Source organism: Coregonus clupeaformis, chromosome 30, assembly GCF_020615455.1.
Source record: "Coregonus clupeaformis isolate EN_2021a chromosome 30, ASM2061545v1, whole genome shotgun sequence".
In the NCBI taxonomy this organism is placed as follows: domain Eukaryota; kingdom Metazoa; phylum Chordata; class Actinopteri; order Salmoniformes; family Salmonidae; genus Coregonus; species Coregonus clupeaformis.
In genome coordinates, this window is record NC_059221.1 from 49,645,789 (window position 1) to 49,665,353 (window position 19,565).

At 46.0% G+C, this 19,565-nt stretch overlaps 1 protein-coding gene across 4 annotated transcripts in view; it reads right to left on the bottom strand.

Annotated features, from left to right (window-relative positions):
* Positions 1–9,965: 9,965 nt before the first annotated feature.
* LOC121586507 (cilia- and flagella-associated protein 47-like) overlaps positions 9,966–19,565 on the bottom strand; it is a 63,054-nt gene continuing 53,454 nt past the window's right edge. Inside the window, exons 53-60 of one of the 4 annotated variants that reach the window (XM_045209646.1) lie at positions 17,765–17,921; positions 16,366–16,449; positions 16,088–16,241; positions 15,469–15,947; positions 14,223–14,400; positions 11,634–11,813; positions 10,898–11,066; positions 9,966–10,370 (exon numbers count right to left, since the gene is read on the bottom strand). In XM_045209646.1, the coding sequence (XP_045065581.1) occupies positions 10,158–10,370; positions 10,898–11,066; positions 11,634–11,813; positions 14,223–14,400; positions 15,469–15,947; positions 16,088–16,241; positions 16,366–16,449; positions 17,765–17,921 (1,614 nt within the window). In that variant the 3' untranslated portion in view covers positions 9,966–10,157. Of the gene's footprint in view, positions 10,371–10,897; positions 11,067–11,633; positions 11,814–14,222; positions 14,404–15,468; positions 15,948–16,087; positions 16,242–16,365; positions 16,450–17,764; positions 17,922–19,565 lie in introns of those variants that run through there. The other 3 variants (XM_045209647.1, XM_041903242.2, XM_045209648.1) reach the window with 3 other exon arrangements.

The following is a 19,565-nucleotide window of genomic DNA, read 5'->3' on the forward strand; positions in this document are numbered from 1 at the left end:
AGCGAACGAGATGGAGCCCTGGAGACCACAAATAATCTGGACAAACAAGCAGAGAACCAGATGGAGCCATGGAGACCACAAATCATCTGGACAAACAAGCAGAGAACCAGATGGAGCCCTGGAGACCACAATCTGGACAAACAAGCATAGAACCAGGTGGAGCCCTGGAGACCACAATCTGGACAAACAAGCAGCGAACGAGATGGAGCCCTGGAGCCCACAAATAATCTGGACAAACAAGCAGAGAACCAGATGGAGCCATGGAGACCACAAATCATCTGGACAAACAAGCAGAGAACCAGGTGGAGCCCTGGAGACCACAAATCATCTGGACAAACAAGCAGAGAACCAGGTGGAGCCCTGGAGACCACAAATCATCTGGACAAACAAGCAGAGAACCAGATGGAGCCCTGGAGACCACAAATCATCTGGACAAACAAGCAGAGAACCCGCCAGAGCAGAGCCAGGAAAACACTGTAGAGCGGGCATTCTGACTAACAGAACAGATAGAATCCACCTCATTCCGAACGATGCTATGGGCACAGCCAAACAGCGGAAGTTATGGATTCGACTTTCGCTTTACTTACCTACTGCAGCGCGCCGGTGGCAAACTTGCTAGAGTAAATTATTTAAAGGAGTCAATTTATAGAGTATAAAAGTCAAGTAAACAAGTGTAAGTGTAATTTTATATTTATTTCAAGTTCGCTAACGTTAGCTAGACCTACTAGTAGTTATGTTGTGATAATTACGTTAATTGTGTTGTGTACGAGTTAAGAACCATCCACCAAACCAATAACTATAACGATAACTATGATAAACTATAGGCTACATAACTATAAAACATTGGTGAGCATCCACACTAGAGGAAAGTTGATCGTTTACCGTTCTACAGTGCTGCGCCTGTCAATCAACTGATCAACGCATCCTACTGCACACTGCCTATTAAGAAGTTGGTAACACAGGACCATTCATGAGGTCTCTAACGCACAGATACTGGTTCAGACCATTCATGAGGTCTCTAACGCACAGATACTGGTTCAGACCATTCATGAGGTCTCTAACGCACAGATACTGGTTCAGACCATTCATGAGGTCTCTAACGCACAGATACTGGTTCAGACCATTCATGAGGTATCTAACGCACAGATACTGGTTCAGACCATTCATGAGGTCTCTAACGCACAGATACTGGTTCAGACCATTCATGAGGTCTCTAACGCACAGATACTGGTTCAGACCATTCATGAGGTCTCTAACGCACAGATACTGGTTCAGACCATTCATGAGGTATCTAACGCACAGATACTGGTTCAGACCATTCATGAGGTCTCTAACACACATATACTGGTTCAGACCATTCATGAGGTCTCTAACACACAGATACTGGTTCAGACCATTCATGAGGTCTCTAACGCACAGATACTGGTTCAGACCATTAATGAGGTCTCTAACGCACAGATACTGGTTCAGACCATTCATGAGGTCTCTAACGCACAGATACTGGTTCAGACCATTCAGTGATTTCAGGGTGTGTTCATTGTCATAGTGACAACTGCAAACTTCAATGTACATGTAGGGATAATGAAAAATAATATAGTAGCCTAACTTGTATTTAAATGTAGCAATTCAACAACAAACCCCGAGCCTGCGAATCTTTTACAGCATGTAATTGCCTCTTTGCTCAAATGGTTTGCAGGTGATATTCATTTTCTAATGGTTGTCAATTCCTTTGGGTCTTCTTTTTCACTGTGCTCATCTAGACTATGTCCTGTGCAACTATTTGCAATGCATCAGTGCAACAATGTTATCATAACCGGCCAAAGTGATCAATCACACCAATGCACTTTCTCTCCTGAACCTTCCCCGAAATGCATTTTCTATGCTGTAGGCCTGTTTTACATTCAGCAATTAGTATAAGCAAGCCTGCTTCTATTCCCGAATAGGCTATTAGGCTTAGTATTTTAAAAAGTATTAAAATAAATGTCCTATAGCATTTGTAGCCTATAGCTTTCCTGGGATTTCATGAGAAAATGAATGGCTATTGCGTAGAGGCTTGCGTAGCCTATAGCCTGTTGCGCACGGGAACAGCTGGAAGAGAGAGAGACTAGAGATGTGTAGCCGAAGTAAGAAGCGAAATATTAGCCAGATATTAGGCCATTCATTAGCTAAATATTAGGGCTATAGGCTAAATATTAACCTGTCAAAGTGCAAGAAAAAATATAACGAATTATGAAATGACAAATCTGTAGTGCGTTCCTCCAGGCTGCGCTCTGTGGTCCCTGGGCACGCAAAGCTCCACTATTGATTAGACCTACGTTTTTAAACAAGACAATTATTATACCTGGGCTACAACAACACAGTGCAACGAGGAATGTATTATTGCTATCAAGTGAGTGCACAATTACTGTCCATAGGCTGTCAACTGCAGTGATGTAGGCTAATTTAAATAACCGCTCTAACGTCCTGTTTTGTTTCATAACTAAATACAGTGGGGTAAAAAAGCATTTAGTCAGCCACCAATTGTGCAAGTTCTCCCACTTAAAAAGATGAGAGAGGCCTGTAATTTTCATCATAGGTACACGTCAACTATGACAGACAAAATGAGAAAACAAAATCCAGAAATCACATTGTAGGATTTTTAATGAATTTATTTGCAAATTATGGTGGAAAATAAGTATTTGGTCACCTACAAACAAGCAAGATTTCTGGCTCTCACAGACCTGTAACTTCTTCTTTAAGAGGCTCCTCTGTCCTCCACTCGTTACCTGTATTAATGGCACCTGTTTGAACTTGTTATCAGTATAAAAGACACCTGTCCACAACCTCAAACAGTCACACTCCAAACTCCACTATGGCCAAGACCAAAGAGCTGTCAAAGGACACCAGAAACAAAATTCTAGACCTGCACCAGGCTGGGAAGACTGAATCTGCAATAGGTAAGCAGCTTGGTTTGAATAAATCAACTGTGGGAGCAATTATTAGGAAATGGAAGACATACAAGACCACTGATAATCTCCCTCAATCTGGGGCTCCACGCAAGATCTCACCCCGTGGGGTCAAAATGATCACAAGAACGGTGAGCAAAAATCCCAGAACCACACGGGGGGACCTAGTGAATGACCTGCAGAGAGCTGGGACCAAAGTAACAAAGCCTACCATCAGTAACACACTACGCCGCCAGGGACTCAAATCCTGCAGTGCCAGACGTGTCCCCCTGCTTAAGCCAGTACATGTCCAGGCCCGTCTGAAGTTTGCTAGAGTACATTTGGATGATCCAGAAGAGGATTGGGAGAATGTCATATGGTCAGATGAAACCAAAATATAACTTTTTTGTAAAAACTCAACTCGTCGTGTTTGGAGGACAAAGAATGCTGAGTTGCATCCAAAGAACACCATACCTACTGTGAAGCATGGGGGTGGAAACATCATGCTTTGGGGCTGTTTTTCTGCAAAGGGACCAGGTTGACTGATCCGTGTAAAGGAAAGAATGAATGGGGCCATGTTTCGTGAGATTTTGAGTGAAAACCTCCTTCCATCAGCAAGGGCATTGAAGATGAAACGTGGCTGGGTCTTTCAGCATGACAATGATCCCAAACACACCGCCCGGGCAACGAAGGAGTGGCTTCGTAAGAAGCATTTCAAGGTCCTGGAGTGGCCTAGCCAGTCTCCAGATCTCAACCCCATAGAAAATCTTTGGAGGGAGTTGAAAGTCCGTGTTGCCCAGCGACAGCCCCAAAACATCACTGCTCTAGAGGAGATCTGCATGGAGGAATGGGCCAAAATACCAGCAACAGTGTGTGAAAACCTTGTGATGACTTACAGAAAACGTTTGACCTGTGTCATTGCCAACAAAGGGTATATAACAAAGTATTGAGAAACTTTTGTTATTGACCAAATACTTATTTTCCACCATAATTTGCAAATAAATAAATTAAAAATCCTACAATGTGATTTTCTGGATTTTTTTCTTTTCATTTTGTCTGTCATAGTTGACGTGTACCTATGATGAAAATTACAGGCCTCTCTCATCTTTTTAAGTGGGAGAACTTGCACAATTGGTGGCTGACTAAATACTCCCCCCCACTGTAACTGGCCTACAGCCTAGAACTGATTATGCAACCATTTGGATCAGTTTGGGTCTATTCTCGACAGTTTAGAAGGACCAAAAAGGTACACTACATGACCAAAAGTATGTGGACACCTGCTCTTCGAACATCTCATAACAGCCTCCACTCTTCTGGGAAGGCTTTCCATTAGATGTTGGAACATTGCTGCGGAGACTTGCTTCCATTCAGCCACAAGAGCATTAGTGAGGTCGGGCACTGATGTTGGGCGATTAGGCCTGGCTCCGCAGTCGGAATTCCAATTCATCCCAAAGGTGTTCGATGGGGTTGAGCTCAGGGCTCTGTGCAGGCCAGTCAAGTTCTTCCACACCAATCTCAACAAAACATTTCTGTATGAACCTCGCTTTGTGCACTGGGGCATTGTCATGCTGAAACAGGAAAGGGCCTTCCCCAAACGGTTGCCACAAAGTTGGAATCAAGAAATCATCTAGAATGTCATTGTATGCTGTAGGGTTCCCTTCACTGGAACTAAGGGGCCTAGCCTGAACCATGAAAAACAACCCCAGACCGTTATTCCTCCTCCGCCAAACTTTACAGTTGACACTAAGCATTGGGGCAGGTAGCGTTCTCCTGGCATCAGCCAAACCCAAATTCGTCCGTCTGACTGCCAGATGGTGAAGCATGATTCATCACTCCAGAGAACGCGTTTCCATTGCTCCATTGAATCAAATGGCGTCAAGCTTTACACCGTTCCAGCCGTTCCAGCCGACGCTTGGCATTGCGCAGGGTGATCTTGGTTTTGTGTGAGGCTGCCATGGAAACCCATTTCATGAAGCTCCAGGTTCTTGTGCTGACGTCGCTTCAGCACTCGGTGGGCCCGTTCTGTGAGCTTGTGTGGCCTGCCACTTCGCGCTTGTTGCTCCTAGACGTTTCCACTTCACAATAACAGCACTTACAGTTGACCGGGGCAGGTCTAGCAGGGCAGACATTTGACGAACTGACTTGTTGGAAAGGTGGCATCCTATGACGGTGCCACGTTGAAAGTCACTGAGCTCTTCAGTAAGGCCATTCTACTGCCAATGTTTGTCTATGGAGATTGATTGCATGTCTGTGTGCTCGATTTTATACACCTGTCAGCAACTGGCGTGGCTGAAATAGCTGAATCCACTAATTTGAAGGGGTGCCGGTTCTTAATGCTGTAGCCTATTTTACATTCCGCAAGCAAGAGCAAGCGTGCATCTCTCCTCCAATAGGCTGTTAGTAGGCGGGGGGAAAAAAGTTGAAATAAGTGTCCGAAAAGCTTTTGTAGTCTGTCTTTTCCTGGGACGCCACACGATTTAAGTGGAATAGCCATGGCAGTGGAGAGGCCAGGTGCGTAATTGCGCAACAGAACACAGACATGCTTGAGATGTAGCCTATAGCGTGAGTAGAAGTGTATGCATATTTGACCATCATTCATAAGCTCAATGTTAGGCTTAATACTGCAGTGACTATATCAAGTCAATTTACACAGCAAAATAAAACAAGCTTATCAGATAACGAAATCATAGGTAGCTACACTATGTGCGCTCCCTCCCGGTCCCCGCCCCGGATGTGCAGCTGGAAAACCTACCATATGTTTCAGGAAACCTACCATATGTTTCAGGTTTTTAGGGACAAGAAATGTATCCCACCTAGGCTACAACAACACAATGTAATGAATAATGTTATTATTGTTTTCAAGTGAGTACAAAACTCTAGTATAGGCTGTAAACTGCAGTGAATAGCCTATGCCATTTGAATAACCGCTCAAAAGCCAGGCGTTTTGAATGCATCCCGGTACTCATTTTGAAATAACTGCATCTACCCTGCCTGATTGGATCAGTTATGGGTTTTTTTTCTCGGCAATTTAGTCTACAAGGTCCAGGCACATAAGGCCAATAATATGTTGTAGTTTGTCAGGATGTTTCGGCTAACAAAAACATGCTAATGTAGGGATTTCTAGTGGCACGCATATTAATTATGATAATGCATGAGGGCGGAGGAAGATGTAGGCTATCCATGGTTTCCGCGTGTGGCTTCCGTGTTTAAAAAGCGTTCGAAAATGAGGTGGATACTCAGCAATGGGATGGATATATTCTAGAACACAGGGGGAGGTAATATATGTGGTACAGTCATTCCTCACAGAATACATATATATAGGGCTGAATGCATATTTTTAGCGTCCTCTCTGGTTAGGTCTTTTTATGTAGGTTACAGAATCTTCAGGGATTCTCTCAGTGGGGAGTCTGCACCGGAGACTATTGCTGTCCACTATCTGGTGGTGCTGAAGTCCGATTCCTTCGATGTCCATGGTGCTGGATTGACTCTTAAGTGTCTGTACTTGTGTAAACGTCACCACACACACACACACACACACACACACACACACACACACACACACACACACACACACACACACACACACACACACACACACACACACACACACACACACGCACGCGCACAGACACACACACAGACACACACACAAGCAACACACAGCCATGTTTTTGGGGAGTAAAAATGTGTTCCCATTCAAAATTATATTTTCCCGAACCCTTAACCTAACCCTAACCTTAACCCCAAACCCTAAACCTAACCCTAACGCCTAAACCTAACCTTAAAGTGGAACTGACAGCATTTTAGCAACATGAAATCTTATTAAAATCTGTTCATATACATTCCCAGGAAGAATATTACACTTATTTGTTTTACATTTTCTGATAAGCGAGCACTTAGATATGGTCATTTTCACATTTTCATAAATTCTTAGAATGTTTGGGAATTACGTATACTAAGGCATTTGTGAAAATTCTATAGCAATATAGTGTGGGAAGGCGGCCGTGCATTTGGACAATTAATAGACACTGCAGTAAATAAAAACTTAATAAAAACATCTGTCTTGTCCAGGACCAGAGTCTACGCAGACCGGTGCGCCTTAGCCAATCAGAGCTACAGTATGCCTTTATGCAAACAAGCCATTTGCCACACTGGCCTGCCATCATTCACTTTGAACTGGACTGTGTTTTTACATGAAGTTGCAACAGTGCATTCGGCAAAAGCCACAAAATACACTTGAATGGATTTCTGCAAATACTGTATGTAGCTAAATACCACGGGAGTCCTCTTACAATTGGGAACTTTACAGTCCTATTGATCAAACAACCATAAAAAGGTAGGCTGTCTTTCCCTATATGCACAACAACAACAACAAGATCAACAACTAATGCTAGCCGGAACAAGATGAGCTAAAATCTAACGAAGGAACATTAGATAAACCCTCTCAAACTTTTTCAGCTAGTTGTCCGTCAAAAGTCCACTGATAAACGATGGGAAATAGCTTGCTCATCCTTCTGCAGCTTGCCTGCATTGTCCCAACCAAGCACCCAAGCTTACTGGCGGAAGTTGGCTAGCTTGCTAGCTAGCTACTTCCAGACACAAATGAGAGAACACCTCACTGTAAACAGCCTAACCGTAGCAGAGCTGGTTAGGCTGTTTACATGTTATCTAGAGCATTCTTGACTAACTATTACTTTTTTTGCCTACGTTTACTGACACCAGTCATGTTCAGCGGGTGTTGAGCATTCGTAAATTCATCAGTTGTTCTTCTCTCTGGCACACTCAGACGAGAGTGCTCTGAAATCAGAGTAGATAGCTAGCCAGAGTGAATTTGCGAACGCAAGAGATGTGCTTATTGGAAAAAAGTAATTCAGCAAAGCTAGCTAGCAAAGCAATTCACATTTTTTGCTAGCTAACCAAATGACACGTGTATCTCTAGCTGTGTAGCCACCGAAAAACGATACGAGGGGAAAAAGTCAGTCACTCAGTCACCCACTCCTCCAATGACATTACTTCCTCTAGCAGCTAGCTATCTAGCTAAAGTTAGGCTCTGTGTTTTTAGCTTGCTACATAAATAGATACGCTAGCATATTAGCCACGTTATGACTGACTTGTGATCATTGCCCTTGCTAGTTTGATTGTATTGACACACACACGCATACATACTTCCTTATGAAACACAGCCAGGGATATATCTCAGTAAGGCAGGAACCCTGAGGATAAAAGGAAAGAGGCTACAGAAGTCATCAGTGCGTGGAGACAGAGAGACAGAAGAGAGCTCAACTGAGAGGGATGAAAGCTCTAAAGTTGAGCTGCTTGTTTTGTTCTCTCCTCTCTCTCTCTCTCTCTCTCTCTCTCTCTCTCTCTCTCTCTCTCTCTCTCTCTCTCTCTCTCTCTCTCTCGCTCTCTCTCTCTCTCCTGTCGTTTACAGCAGGGGATACTGACTGTGAGGAGAGAGGCTTTGCAGCATTAATTACATTTCACATCAAAGAGCGAGACAGCCGCTTCGGTGGGAGTGTGTGCCCGGCCGTGATTGGCTAATCACTCTCACAGGTGATATACACTCTCGGAATTCGATGCTCGGAGCTCCGTCTACCCTTGTCCACCCTGCTGGTTCAGTGCAGGCTGAACTCTGTCGCTGTCTGAAGCCTGTCTAGCTGTCAGCTAGAGCCATACACTGGTACCATCCACTTTCCTCTTGTGATCTCAACAGCAGGCCCTTCTCTGCTCAGGCAGAGTTCAGTAATACATGATAATGGACAGAGACAGTCTCAGGTGGAGTTCAGTACCACATGATAATGGACAGAGACAGTCTCAGGTAGAGTTCAGTACCACATGATAATGGACAGAGACAGTCTCAGGTAGAGTTCAGTACCACATGATAATGGACAGAGACAGTCTCAGGTAGAGTTCAGTCCCACATGATAATGGACAGAGACAGTCTCAGGTAGAGTTCAGTACCACATGATAATGGACAGAGACAGTCTCAGGTAGAGTTCAGTCCCACATGATAATGGACAGAGACAGTCTCAGGTAGAGTTCAGTACCACATGATAACGAGACAGTCTCAGGTAGAGTTCAGTACCACATGATAATGGAGCAGAATCCCCTGATGTTCATCACTATTGACTTTACAACAGACAACTGTAGTAGCCTACATTCAGCAATCATAAACAGTTGTTTGTGTTAATCCATAAGGGATATCAATGTGACTCCATATTGTCTACTGCTGCAGTCTATTATTCAGAGAATGACTTTGCTGTTTTCCTTCTAATCTCCATCCAGGATCAATCTGTTCCCTAATCCAAATGGCCTTTTAACAGCCTACGCTCTAATATAATCAATACATGTGAATATTAATGCTGCCTCCATCCAGGAAACGGAACAAAATAAATTACATTAAATTAGATTATGTGGCTCTCTCTCTCTCTCTCTCTCTCTCTCTCTCTCTCTCTCTCTCTCTCTCTCTCTCTCTCTCTCTCTCTCTCTCTCTCTCTCTCTCTCTCTCTCTCTCTCTCTCTCTCTCTCTCTCTCTCTCTCTCTCTCTCTCTCTCTCTCTCCTCTCTCTCTCTCTCTCTCTCTCTCTCTCTCTCTCTCTCTCTCTCTCTCTCTCTCTCTCTCTCTCTCTCTCTCTCTCTCTCTCTCTCTCTCTCTCTCTCTCTCTCTCTCTCTCTCTCCTCTCTCTCTCTCTCTCTCTCTCTCTCTCTCTCTCTCTCTCTCTCTCTCTCTCTCTCTCTCTCTCTCTCTCTCTCTCTCTCTCTCTCTCTCTCTCTCTCTCAACCAGAGTTTGTTATTTCATCCGGTTAAGAATAAATGACAGGCTAAGAAATGAGAGGGGAGATAATCCGTCTTGGAATTCATGGTGAGAGAAAGGCCCCTGGTTCACTGCACTGGATCAGAAGATGGTTTTCACCCCCACAGGCATTTCACACACACAGCTCGTTTGAGAACAGACTGAGAACATCTCCAAAGTCTTGTCAAGTGCATGAAAGAATGTCCATATGGCCAGAGGTCAACAGAAATCAAATTATGACAATGAGGTGAAGTACATGCACTTTAATTATTCCATCCTCCTGTATGATCATTTCAATGACACAGGAGTGTACCGAATTGTCTAGAGATAGTGATTTAAATACAGGAATGTACTATAAGGATGCCCTAATAATGTAAATGACACAGAAATGGGGTGGGGGTGTGGTGTGTGTGTGTGTGTGTACTGTGAGAATGATCTCTCTATCTGATCTGCGAGGCGGAGGCTTTGTGTTTGATGGGGGAGGAGTTAGCCATGGCAGGGAGCTGAAGGTTCCGGGACACAAAGTTCCTCTGGCGGACATCAGTGGGAGGGAGTTCCCTGGAGGAGGTGTTCCCATTGGAGGAGGCAGAGCTGGGCGGGGTGTAAGCAGGCGTGGTTCCTTTCACCTCGTACGTCCACTGCATGTCTGCTGTCTGGGGGAGGGACAAGCAGCTGTCAATCAGTGAGGTGTGTGTGTGTCTGCTGTCTGGGGGAGGGACAAGCAGCTGTCAATCAGTGAGGTGTGTGTGTGTCTGCTGTCTGGGGGAGGGACAAGCAGCTGTCAATCAGTGAGGTGTGTGTGTCTGCTGTCTGGGGGAGGGACAAGCAGCTGTCAATCAGTGAGGTGTGTGTGTCTATATGTGTTGCTCTGACCCTTACCCTACACTCTTAGAAAAAAGGCTTCCAAAAGGGTTCTTCGGCTTTCTCCGTAGGATAACCCTTTTTGGTTCCAGGTAGAACTCTTTTGGGTTCTATGTAAAAATAACCCTCTGTAGAAAGAACCCTCTTTCTACATGGAACCCAAAAGGGTTCTACATGGACCCAAAAGGGTTCTACCTGGAACCAAAAAGGGTTCTTCAAAGGGTTCTCCTATGGGGACAGCCAAATAACCCTTTTAGGTTCTAGATAGCACCTTTGTTTTCTAAGAGTGTAGTGTGTGTGTGATATTAGACAGATATACCTGGACCAGCAGCGTAGCGTGGTGTCTCTTGCTGTACATGGAGGCGGTGAAGGAGACGGTGAGGAGGGTACCGGCTGACCCCACTGGGAGGAGCTCACCTGAGGACGGACACACCTGGAACTCACTGCCCCCACCTGGCAGGAACCCTGCTGTGAACGGCTCTGGGTACCTGACACATAGACATGCAGACACACACACACACACACACACACACACACACACACACACACACACACACACAGATAAGGTAAGGGTCAGAGAAACACGCACACACATACAGAGTGATGGAGTGCTGCATCAGATGACCTGGCCTCCACAATCCCCCGACCTCAACCCAATTGAGATGGTTTGGGATGAGTCGGATGGCAGACTGAAGGAAAAGCAGCCAACAAGTGCTAAGCATATGTGGGAACTCCTTCAAGACTGTTGGAAAAGCATTCCAGGTGAAGCTGGTTGAGAGAATGCCAAGAGTGTGCAAAGCTGTCATCAAGGCAAAGCGTGGCTATTTGAAGAATCTCAAATATAAAATATATTTTGATTTGTTTAACACTTGTTTGGTTAATACATACAAATACATCCATATGTGTTATTTCATAGTTTTGATGTCTTCACTATTATTCTACAATGTAAAAAATAGTAAAAATAAAGAAAAACCCTTGAATGAGTAGGTGTGTCCAAACTTTTGACTGGTAGTGTAGATAGGGTAAGGGTCAGAGAAACACACAAACACACACACATAGACACACAGCTTGACCTGGTCTGGCTGGTCAGTCTGAAGCCCACAGCAGAGGTCTTGTGGAGCCCTGCAGCGTTAATGGTGATGACATCATCAACCTGCGGCTCGGTGGAGATGAGGCTGATGGGAAACTTCCAGAGCCCACCTGTCACACACTGGACCGCCAGCACAGCTGAACACCTGGGGAGGGGGGGAAGGAGGGGAGAGGAAAGGAGGGGAGAGAAGAGGGGGGAGGAGAGGAAAGGAGGGGAAAGGAGAGGAGAGGAGAGGAGAGGAGAGGAGAGGAGAGGAGAGGAGAGGAGAGGAGAGGAGAGGAGAGGAGAGGAGAGGAGAGGAGAGGAGAGGAGAGGAGAGGTGGGGGAGAGGAGAGGAGGGGGAGAGGAGAGGAGAGGAGAGGAGAGGAGAGGAGAGGAGAGGAGAGGAGAGGAGAGGGAGAGGAGAGGAGAGGAGAGGAGAGGAGAGGAGAGGGGAGGGGAGGGGGAGGGGAGGGGAGGGGAGGGAGAGAAGAGGGGGAGGAGAGGAAAGGAGGGGAGAGGAGGGGGAGAGGAGAGGCAAGGAAAATAAAGGAGAGGAGGGGAGGGGAGGGGAGGGGGGAGGAGAGGAAAGGAGAGGAGAGGAGAGGAGAGGAGAGAGAGGAGAGGAGAGGAGAGGAGAGGAGAGGAGAGGAGAGGAGAGGAGAGGAGAGGAGAGGAGAGGAGAGGAGAGGAGGGGAGGGAGGGAGGGGAGAGAAGAGGGGGGAGGAAAGGAAAGGAGGGGAGTGGAGAGGAGGGGGAGAGGACAGGCAAGGAAAATAAAGGAGAGGAGGGGAGGGGAGAGGAGGGGGGAGGAGAGGAAAGGAGAGGAGAGGAGAGGAGAGGGAGAGGAGAGGAGAGGAGAGGAGGGGAGAGGAGAGGAGAGGAGAGGAGGGGAGATAAGAGGGGGAGAAGAGAGGAGAGGAGGTGTGTTTGTGTGTGTATGCGTGTGTCTATGTCATGTACAGTGGGGAAAAAAAGTATTTAGTCAGCCACCAATTGTGCAAGTTCTCCCACTTAAAAAGATGAGAGAGGCCTGTCATTTTCATCATAGGTACACGTCAACTATGACAGACAAAATGAGAAAAAAAATCCAGAAAATCACATTGTAGGATTTTTAATGAATTTATTTGCAAATTATGGTGGAAAATAAGTATTTGGTCACCTACAAACAAGCAAGATTTCTGGCTCTCACAGACCTGTAACTTCTTCTTTAAGAGGCTCCTCTGTCCTCCACTCGTTACCTGTATTAATGGCACCTGTTTGAACTTGTTATCTGTATAAAAGACACCTGTACACAACCTCAAACAGTCACACTCCAAACTCCACTATGGCCAAGACCAAAGAGCTGTCAAAGGACACCAGAAACAAAATTGTAGACCTGCACCAGGCTGGGAAGAATGAATCTGCAATAGGTAAGCAGCTTGGTTTGAAGAAATCAACTGTGGGAGCAATTATTAGGAAATGGAAGACATACAAGACCACTGATAATCTCCCTCGATCTGGGGCTCCACGCAAGATCTCACCCCGTGGGGTCAAAATGATCACAAGAACGGTGAGCAAAAATCCCAGAACCACACGGGGGGACCTAGTGAATGACCTGCAGAGAGCTGGGACCAAAGTAACAAAGCCTACCATCAGTAACACACTACGCCGCCAGGGACTCAAATCCTGCAGTGCCAGACGTGTCCCCCTGCTTAAGCCAGTACATGTCCAGGCACGTCTGAAGTTTGCTAGAGTGCATTTGGATGATCCAGAAGAGGATTGGGAGAATGTCATATGGTCAGATGAAACCAAAATATAACTTTTTGGTAAAAACTCAACTCGTTGTGTTTGGAGGACAAAGAATGCTGAGTTGTATCCAAAGAACACCATACCTACTGTGAAGCATGGGGGTGGAAACATCATGCTTTGGGGCTGTTTTTCTGCAAAGGGACCAGGACGACTGATCCGTCTAAAGGAAAGAATGAATGGGGCCATGTATCGTGAGATTTTGAGTGAAAACCTCCTTCCATCAGCAAGGGCATTGAAGATGAAACGTGGCTGGGTCTTTCAGCATGACAATGATCCCAAACACACTGCCCGGGCAACGAAGGAGTGGCTTCGTAAGAAGCATTTCAAGATCCTGGAGTGGCCTAGCCAGTCTCCAGATCTCAACCCCATAGAATATCTTTGGAGGGAGTTGAAAGTCCGTGTTGCCCAGCGACAGCCCCAAAACATCACTGCTCTAGAGGAGATCTGCATGGAGGAATGGGCCAAAATACCAGCAACAGTGTGTGAAAACCTTGTGAAGACTTACAGAAAACGTTTGACCTGTGTCATTGCCAACAAAGGGTATATAACAAAGTATTGAGAAACTTTTGTTATTGACCAAATACTTATTTTCCACCATAATTTGCAAATAAATTCATAAAAAATCCTACAATGTGATTTTCTGGATTTTTTTTCCTCATTTTGTCTGTCATAGTTGACGTGTACCTATGATGAAAATTACAGGCCTCTCTCATCTTTTTAAGTGGGAGAACTTGCACAATTGGTGGCTGACTAAATACTTTTTTCCCCACTGTATGTCCATTACCTGAGGGGTTTGTAGGGGGTGAAGATGAGGTTGACGGTGAGGGAGACGATGCCAGAGTGGGGGTCTCTGTGACAGTTCAGTAGAGACAGGGCTACACAGCCCTCCAGCTGGGACCGCTCAGCATCACTGTTATAACACACCTCACATAGGAAGTCTTCTAAAGCCAGCCTGAAGCCTGCTGCTAACATATGGATGGATGGACACACACACATGAATGCATGCATACACACATGCACGCAGGCAACCACACACAAACAGAAACACACACACAAATGCACAATATGAAAACTCGGGTGCTCCGTTGGATGAATTCACACAAACGCGTATACCCACACCCAAACACACACACACACACACACACACACACACACACACACACACACACACACACACACACACACACACACACACACACACACACACACACACACACACACACACACACACACACACACACATACAAGTCTGGAACCAACAGGACCCTGAACAGCTTCTACCCGGAAGCCATAAGACTGCTAAATAGTTAGTTAAATAGTTAACCAAATAGCTACCAGGACTATCTGCATTGACCCTTTTTACACTAACTCTTTAGACTCATCACATACGCTGCTGCTACTGTTTATTATCTATCCTGTTGACTAGTCACTTTACCCCTACCTATATGTACATATCTACCTGAATGACCTCGTTCCCCTGCACATGGACTAGGTACTGGTACCCCGTGTATATAGCTAAGTTATCGTTAGTCAATATGGATTTATTCCTCCTGTTATTATCTTTCTATGATTTCTCTGTTTTCTTTCTCTCTGTGTTGTTGGGAAAGACCTGTAAGTCAGCATGTCACTGTTAGTCCACACCTGTTGTTTATCAAGGATTAGGAAGCACGTGACAGATACAATGGTTTTGGATTTGACACACACACTCACGCTCCACCCTGACTTTGTCAAAACAGCAATATGGTGTGTGGTGTTAGGAGATTAGACTCATCCTACAGGAGAATGAAGAACTAGTGTACTTCACTCAACCAGAGTTATCATGCTATGGTAACGAACACTGTGAACAATGTAAGCTGACTAAGTTACCTTGGATATGCTCTGTTGAGCCAGAAATGATGCATTACAATTAGCTACATAATCACGGACACACTGTCAGGGTACAGGTACACAAACGAGTACACACACAATGATGTGCTGTTAACACACAGTCACTTCAAACCTAACTTCCAGTTAAGTGGATGTGATCTCACCTGAGGTTCCTGAGGATGGGGCGATGCTGAGAGGTGTGTCTGTGTTGCTGACTGAGGAGGGGGCGATGCTGAGAGGTGTGTCTGTGTTGCTGACTGAGGAGGGGGCGATGCTGAGAGGTGTGTCTGTGTTGCTGACTGAGGAGGGGGCGATGCTGAGAGGTGTGTCTGTGTTGCTGACTGAGGAGGGGGCGATGCTGAGAGGTGTGTCTGTGTTGCTGACTGAGGAGGGGGCGATGCTGAGAGGTGTGTCTGTGTTGCTGACTGAGGAGGGGGCGATGCTGAGAGGTGTGTCTGTGTTGCTGACTGAGGAGCCAGGAACACATCCAGTCAACAGCACCTCCACTCTCTCTTCCACTCGACCACGAGCCTCACATTCTATCACCGCTGGATGAGAGGGTTTAGGAGGGGCCTCAGGGATGCCATGGATGGGGTAGATCCAGCGGACCAAACGGACCCGGCCCCCCTCTACCACCACACACCTGTACACAGAGAGACACCTGTTACACACACACACACACACACTCACACACACACACACACACACACACACACACACACACACACACACACACACACACAGACACACACACACACACACACACACACACACAGTACTGACTTGTCCCTCTGGGCCGTGGTGAGTGGTGTGTCCAGGCGGGGGTGGTTGAAGAGGGGCTCTAGCTGGACCTGGAGCCAGGCCTGGTGCAGTTGCATGGAGTCAGGGGCAAACACCACAGGAATGTCCACACTGGCCCCCGCAGACACACGCACACCTGGAGCCAACATGGAGGACGGGAGGGACTAGGCTTAAACTCAGCGGGCTAACACAGTCTTGTGGAGAGCAGATTAACTATCCCTTTAAAGTAAGGCTTGACACAGAGTTGTGTAAGGACTGACCTTGTGTCTGTTTGAGGGGGATGCAGAAGACTGTCCTATCACATATGAAGGACTGGCTTGATCTCTTCTGACCGGGCTCCTCGTCTGATAGGAGAAGGAATAGCAGCTTTACAACCATCATGTACTGTCTCTACTAGAACCGTTTCCCTGTGTGTCTGTGGTGTGACTATGTGTGTACATGCATACTGTATATGTGTGTATGTGTGTGTGTGTCCAGTGTGTGTCCAGTGTGTGTCCAGTGTGTGTCCAGTTAGTGAGTGTCCAGTGTGTGTCCAGTGTGTGTCCAGTTAGTGAGTGTCCAGTGTGTGTCCAGTGTGTGTCCAGTTAGTGAGTGTCCAGTGTGTGTCCAGTGTGTGTCCAGTGTGTGTCCAGTTTGTGAGTGTCCAGTGTGTGTCCAGTTAGTGAGTGTCCAGTGTGTGTCCAGTGTGTGTCCAGTTAGTGAGTGTCCAGTGTGTGTCCAGTGAGTGTCCAGTTTGTGTCCAGTGTGTGAGTGTCCAGTGTGTGTCCAGTTTGTGAGTGTCCAGTGTGTGTCCAGTTTGTGAGTGTCCAGTGTGTGTCCAGTGTGTGTCCAGTGAGTGTCCAGTGTGTGAGTGTCCAGTGTGTGTCCAGTTTGTGGGTGTCCAGTGTGTGTCCAGTGTGTGTCCAGTGTGTGTGTGTCCAGTGTGTGTCCAGTGTGTGTCCAGTGTGTGTCCAGTGTGTGTGTGTCCAGTGTGTGTCCAGTGTGTGTCCAGTGAGTGTCCAGTGTGTGAGTGTCCAGTGTGTGTCCAGCTTGTGTCCAGTGTGAGTCCAGTTAGTGAGTGTCCAGTGTGTGTCCAGTGTGTGTCCAGTGTGTGTCCAGTTTGTGAGTGTCCAGTGTGTGTCCAGTGAGTGTCCAGTTTGTGTCCAGTGTGTGAGTGTCCAGTGTGTGTCCAGTTTGTGAGTGTCCAGTGTGTGTCCAGTTTGTGAGTGTCCAGTGTGTGTCCAGTGTGTGTCCAGTTTGTGAGTGTCCAGTGTGTGTCCAGTTTGTGAGTGTCCAGTGTGTGTCCAGTGTGTGTCCAGTGAGTGTCCAGTGTGTGAGTGTCCAGTGTGTGAGTGTCCAGTGTGTGTCCAGTTTGTGGGTGTCCAGTGTGTGTCCAGTGTGTGTGTGTCCAGTGTGTGTCCAGTGTGTGTCCAGTGTGTGTGTGTCCAGTGTGTGAGTGTCCAGTGTGTGAGTGTCCAGTGTGTGGGTGTCCAGTGTGTGTCCAGTGTGTGTCCAGTGTGTGTGTGTCCAGTGTGTGTCCAGTGTGTGTCCAGTGTGTGTCCAGTGTGTGTGTGTCCAGTGTGTGAGTGTCCAGTGTGTGTCCAGTGTGTGTCCAGTGTGTGTCCAGTGTGTATGTGTCCAGTGTGTGAGTGTCCAGTGTGTGTCCAGTGTGTGTTTGACCTGTGAGTCTGAGGTGCAGCAGGGCTGGGTGTTCTGTAGGGTTCCTGAAGGGGAGGATGAGGGAGGAGTGAGATCCCACAGGGGAGGCTACAGACAGGGGCTCCATCCTCCCAGGGGTCAGGCCTTCACCACACAGCTGGAAGCTCCACTGCTTCAACTGGGGAGGACAATAACAACAACAACAACAACAACAACAGCAACTAAATCTTTGTCCTCTGACAGATGGCGGAATAACATTTTGGTTACTTAGTTACGTGTGGAATGTCCGACGCAAACAAGGAAGAAATAGCAGAGATTTCAGCACCATGGGCAGCGAAAAAATGGAATTGATTTGGATGAATCTTTGCAATGTTTATACCATTGTACTGTGAGTCTGTCCTTTTCCAACTGACGGTATCAGACAGTCCTTATTCACTTCCTACCTATTCCCCTTCCTCTCTAACCCTTCTATGTTTACAGATCTGTAAGGTGGAAGCAATATGGTGGAAGCTTTCCCACTACACTGTTTATACCTATCCAGACCCTTCAGATACACCACTACACTGTTTATATCTATCCAGACCCTTCAGATACACCACTACACTGTTTATATATATCCAGACCCTTCAGATACACCACTACACTGTTTATATATATCCAGACCCTTCAGATACACCACTACACTGTTTATATATATCCAGACCCTTCAGATACACCACTACACTGTTTATATCTATCCAGACCCTTCAGATACACCACTACACTGTTTATATCTATCCAGACCCTTCAGATGTACCACTACACTGTTTATATCTATCCAGACCCTTCAGATACACCACTACACTGTTTATATATATCCAGACCCTTCAGATACACCACTACACTGTTTATATCTATCCAGACCCTTCAGATACACCACTACACTGTTTATATCTATCCAGACCCTTCAGATACACCACTACACTGTTTATATCTATCCAGACCCTTCAGATACACCACTACACTGTTTATATATATCCAGACCCTTCAGATACACCACTACACTGTTTATACCTATCCAGACCCTTCAGATCACCACTACACTGTTTATATCTATCCAGACCCTTCAGATATACCACTACACTGTTTATATATATCCAGACCCCTCAGATACACCACTACACTGTTTATATCTATCCAGACCCTTCAGATACACCACTACACTGTTTATATCTATCCAGACCCTTCAGATACACCACTACACTGTTTATATCTATCCAGACCCTTCAGATACACCACTACACTGTTTATATCTATCCAGACCCTTCAGATACACCACTACACTGTTTATATCTATCCAGACCCTTCAGATACACCACTACACTGTTTATATCTACCCAGACCCTTCAGATACACCACTACACTGTTTATATCTATCCAGACCCTTCAGATACACCACTACACTGTTTATATCTATCCAGACCCTTCAGATACACCACTACACTGTTTATACCTATCCAGACCCTTCAGATCACCACTACACTGTTTATATCTATCCAGACCCTTCAGATATACCACTACACTGTTTATATCTATCCAGACCCTTCAGATACACCACTACACTGTTTATATCTATCCAGACCCTTCAGATACACCACTACACTGTTTATATCTATCCAGACCCTTCAGATACACCACTACACTGTTTATATCTATCCAGACCCTTCAGATATACCACTACACTGTTTATATCTATCCAGACCCTTCAGATATACCACTACACTGTTTATATCTATCCAGACCCCTCAGATACACCACTACACTGTTTATATCTATCCAGACC